The 4931-nt window shown below is 49.2% G+C and overlaps 1 protein-coding gene across 1 annotated transcript in view; it reads right to left on the reverse strand.

Annotated features, from left to right (window-relative positions):
* Positions 1 to 4829, reverse strand: part of CFAP251 (cilia and flagella associated protein 251) — a 62544-nt gene extending 57715 nt beyond the window's left edge. Inside the window, exons 1-3 of the mRNA XM_075996525.1 lie at positions 2640 to 4829; positions 1549 to 1790; positions 199 to 564 (exon numbers count right to left, since the gene is read on the reverse strand). Coding sequence (XP_075852640.1) covers positions 199 to 564; positions 1549 to 1790; positions 2640 to 2817 — 786 coding nt within the window. The 5' untranslated portion in view covers positions 2818 to 4829. The remainder of the gene's footprint in view (positions 1 to 198; positions 565 to 1548; positions 1791 to 2639) is intronic.
* Positions 4830 to 4931: the final 102 nt, after the last annotated feature.

Genomic DNA, 4931 nt, shown 5'->3' on the forward strand with positions numbered 1-4931 from the left:
CAGATGCAGCTGCGTTCAAGTTCATGTTCAGTCACACAGGTTGAGACAAAGCTCTTTACTGAACTTAAAAAGACATGAGTCTATTATTAGTTTAAAAGTATCTTTCTGGTGGTATTTTACCCCATGCAAACATAAACTTCCCCTACTTTACAATACTCTCAAGGCACTGGGGGAAATTAAAAAGCAGGCTACACTTACCAAGGGATATTCCGTGCCCTCCTCCTTTTGAAACAAAATGTCTTCTGAGGTAGTGGACACCAGTGACTCCTTGGAGATCCCTGCTTTGGACGGGACGTCTTTCTCTTTTTCATCTCCGCCCTCTTTTCCCTTCTCTGGTTCCAAGTGTCTTCCTTCTCGTCCCAGTTCATCCTGGGGCATGCCGACCGTTTCCTCCTCCAGCTCGCCTGAGGGCTGCCTTTCAAGGGAACTAACCTCTTGTTTCTCAGAACTGATTTCATCCAAATCAAGAATTCTAAGTTGTGAGCTCTGGACTCTTGAAAGCTCTTTTGTTTTGGAACCCTCTGATTGTAATGAATGCTTTGACTCACTACCTCTACGGGTTTCCTTTAAAAAGAAATGAAAGATTATGATGACAATGCAACATTCCCCCATTTATTTTTTAAAATTTTTAATTTAAAAACATTTTTTCAGAGACAGGATCTCCCTGTTACCCAGGCTGTAGTGCAGTGGTGCAGTCATAGCTCACTGTAACCCCAAACTCCTGGGCTCAAGCGATCCTTCTGCCTCAGCCTCCTAGGACTACAGGTGTGCACCACCACACCTGGTTAATTTTCTTTCTTTTTCGGTAGAGAGAGTGTCTCAATGTGTTGCCCAGGCTGGCCTCAAACTCCTGAGCTTTAGCAATCCTCTCGCCTCGGCCTCCTAAGTAGCTAGGGAGATTACAGGTGGGCGCTACATCCCCCCCACATATTTTCCTTTTCTATTCCCAATCAGCCAGTCTTAATGTTAGCCTCACCTTGGAATTATGGAATGCTTTAAAAATGAGGCTGGGATGTTTTGTATTTAAAACATAAAGGTGTATTCAAGTTTATTCTTGGCCTACTGCTAATAGTAGCACAGTACACAGCAAAATCATTCTTCTAAGTGACACTGGTGGTCTCCAAAAGGCTGACTAGTCACAGAGAGTTACTGATCCTTGGGCCACAGCTGAGTTCTCCCCCTGGGAGCAGTCTGTGGGAAGCCTACCTATTATCTTATTGACTCAGTCCTAAGAAAAGCACACTTCAGTTAACCCCTACCAGCCCTAAAGTCAGCTGTGGCACACACCTCCTCCAGGAAGTTTTCCCTGACCATCCTCTAAACTAGGTTAAGTAGCCCTGTCTTATTTTCTGTGTATCTTTCAATCACTGCACTTAGCATATTGTTTTATAATGCTAGGTTAGGGGTCTGCCTCCCTACACACCTTAGCGCTCCTTTAAAGAATGGACTGTGTCTTATTTGGTTTTATATTCACCTAGCCTGGACTATACTAAGCATTCAATTAATGATTCTGAATGAATGGATGAATGAATTATAATTACTACTTACTGGGAAAGTTCCTGACATGGCTGACTGGGAACCGGTAATAAGTTTCTCCATACTGATCTCGGACTTGGTAATTTCTTGGGATTCCACTGTGGTTTCTTCCTGTACTCCTGAAGACTCTTCTTCTCCCTGGGCTTCTCCAGCCTTTTTCTCCTCCTCTGCCTCCTTCTCCCCCTCCCCCTTCTGTTCCTCCTCTTCTTCTCCCTCCCCCTCCCCCTTCTGTTCCTCCTCCTCTTCCCCCTCCCCCTTCTGTTCCTCCTCCTCTTCCCCCTCTTCCCTCTCCTTCTCCCCCTCCCCCTTCTCTTCCCCCTCCTCCCCCTTCTGTTTCTCCTCCTCTTCCCCCTCCTCCCTCTCCTCCCCCTGCCCCTTCTCTTCCCCCTCCTCCCTCTCCTTCTCCCCCTCCTCCCTCTCCTTCTCCCCCTCCTCCCTCTCCTTCTCCCCCTCCCCCCTCTCCTTCTCCCCCTCCCCCTTCTCTCCCCCCTCCTCCCTCTCCTTCTCCCCCTCCCCCTTCTGTTTCTCCTCCTCTTCCCCCTCCTCCCTCTCCTCCCCCTGCCCCTTCTCTTCCCCCTCCTCCCTCTCCTCCCCCTCCCCCCTCTCCTTCTCCCCCTCCCCCTTCTCTTCCCCCTCCTCCCTCTCCTTCTCCTCCTTCCCCTTCTGTTCCTCCTCCTCTTCCCCCTCCTCCCTCTCCTCTCCCTGCCCCTTCTCTTCCCCCTCCTCCCTCTCCTTTTCCCCCTCCCCCTTCTCTTCCCCCTCCTCCCTCTCCTTCTCCCCCTCCCCCTTCTGTTCCTCCTCCTCTTCCCCCTCCTCCCTCTCCTTCTCCCCCTCCCCCTTCTGTTCCTTCCCCTCTTCCCCCTTCTCCCCCTCCCCCTTCTCTTCCTCCTCCTCCCCCTCCTCCTCCCCTTCCTCTTCCTCCTCTTCCCCTTCCTCCTCTCCCTCTCTCCTCTCCCCTTCTTGTCCCTCCCCTTCTTCCCACTCTTCTTCCTCCTCCTCTTCCCCCTCTTCCTCTTCCTCCTCCCCCTCCTCCTCTTCCCCTCCCTCCTCCCACTTCTCCTTTCTCTTCATCTCCTCTCCCTCCTCCTCATCCTGAGAATCAATCCATGCTAATGTGTCATATTCTTTTGATTTCCGTTGTATATTTTCTGCTTCTTCAAAATTTGGGGTATTGTCTTCTTCCATTTCTGATTCTCCATTTTCTTCTGCTTCTTCTAGGGGGGGTTCTTCTGCATCTGACATTCTTCTCTGTAGAGCTTCCTTTAGAGAAATTTTGACCATAACAATCAGCAGGCCCCTCTGTGCCCCATTTTGATTTCCTGGTGCACTAACCTATTGATAAAATGTGCAAGACCAGCTCCAGTTCCTTCCCACAGGAATAAAAAGAATATCATATTTGTGGGAAAGCCTGGCCCAAATCTTAAAAATATTGATCCCAGGACCTCTCATCTCTCTAGGAATAACTTTAGTGCCATCTAACTCATTTTAAACAGATTTATATTCCCACAGCAGCAAAATGCACAACCCAGGCATTAGCAACAATTCTAACACAGGAGTAAGAGAAGAAACAATACAGCTTAGTGATTAAAAGCATGGGCTTTGCCATCAGCTTATCCTAGCATTGAATCCCATTCTACCACTCACTTGCTCTGTGATCGTGGGCAAGTCATTTTACCCCTCAGAGTCTTCATTGCTCACAGGCAAAATAAAATGATGACCCTAAATGCTAAGATTGTTGCCAATGTGAGATAACATATGTAAAACACTCAACACAGTTCCAGCACATAGTGTCTGAAAATGGTAGCAACAGTTATGGAGATAGAAGCAACCCTAATTCACAGAGAAATTAACAGTTTATAGCCCTTCTGACATATTCTCTCATTTATTCCTTACATCGAACAAAGAGTATGAATTAGGAAAACAAGAAGGATAGACACTTTATCCCTGAAAAGCTGGACCCAAAACAGAAAACTCCCAAATTTTCAGTAACATTAGAATAAGAGAACCCAACTCCTTGAAAATACAGTCCCAAAGAGTACAGGGTAAATAAGGTATTTCTATTTCCTCATTTCTCTTTCTTAGTGCTCAATGTATCAGTTCCTCAACTCCATCTCTGGCAAAAACATAAAGAAAGAGTTTGAGGTGAAGCGACGTATTCAAGATGTCACAGCTGGTTAAGAAACAGATCTCTCTGACACTTAGTTCCTCCATCTGAAAAATGACTGCTATGGATTCGAGTCCAGGGCTGTTCCCCCAAGCCTCTTCCGACCGACCCAAACTTTGCCAGGGCATTGTGACGGGACGGGTTCAAGGCCCGGGCGAGCCGCAGGGGCTTTAGGGCAGCGGTGGCAGGTGTGTGGGTCCGTGGGGAGCACAAAGTCCGTGTGCGGCCTCTTCCTCCAGCTCAGGTCTCCCGGGGCCGCCCAGGCGCGAGTGGGGTGTGCGCCCCTCAGGGGGCACCAGCCCCACCAGGCCGGGGACCCCCGCCCGGGCCGTGGCCTCTGCCCCGCACTTACAGAGAGCGCCTACTCCCGTGCCCAAACGGCAGGAGTCGTCCCGTCGCCTGGACCCCTCACAGCGACCTCCAGCCTCCAGCTGCCTCTACCTTCTCCTCCACGAACTCCCTAGTTACAGTTGCCAGCAAGCCTCGTCCCCATGGCAACCGCCGCCACCAGGGCGACTGGCCGTAAAGCTACAGGTCTGGACTGGGGTCACGTGCTCAGAAAGGGGCTGGGAGCGTGGCCGGAGCGCCCCCTGCTGGTCGCCGGAGCAGAGGCACAGCGCGAGGAAAATGGCTTTCCTCGTCTTCCTTTCATCCTTTCCTCCACTCAAACTATCGCCCACGTTCCCATGGTGCCATCCCCCAGAAGCTACAGCGGCCAATACTGGCGATTGCGATTTTCCGAAGGCTTGGCAAGGTTAAATGAAGAAGTATCAACTCTTTGAAAAATTATCTTGTCCAAAAGCAAACCAAATTTCCAGGTCTCATAGATGCAACACACATCTGTCCTGCCTGCCCCCTCGCCAAGGCACCACATGCTGTATAGAGATTTTTAGCTAGCTGGAATTAAATATTATATAGATTACATTATCTTGCTCTTCTTATCGCAAAGCATTTCTGCAAAACCAGTTTGGTTAAATCCATTAGGATCATTCCCCATTCAAAGTGACTCTCAGCTAATAGAATCCCTCAGAAGACCGCAACAGGTGGCCATCCTGAGGTTTTCACAGGGAGCCTGCAGGAAACCAGCCAGAGGCACCCATGCAAAACACTCTTTGCTGCTATCATTTTACAAGAATGCAAACCATTCTCCCTATCCCCAGCACCAAGCCTCAATGATGGGAAGTTGATTAATACGCATACATCTCGAAATTTAAAAAAGGGATAAACTGGA

The sequence above is a fragment of the Microcebus murinus genome, chromosome 22, assembly GCF_040939455.1.
Source record: "Microcebus murinus isolate Inina chromosome 22, M.murinus_Inina_mat1.0, whole genome shotgun sequence".
NCBI classification, from domain to species: Eukaryota; Metazoa; Chordata; class Mammalia; order Primates; family Cheirogaleidae; genus Microcebus; species Microcebus murinus.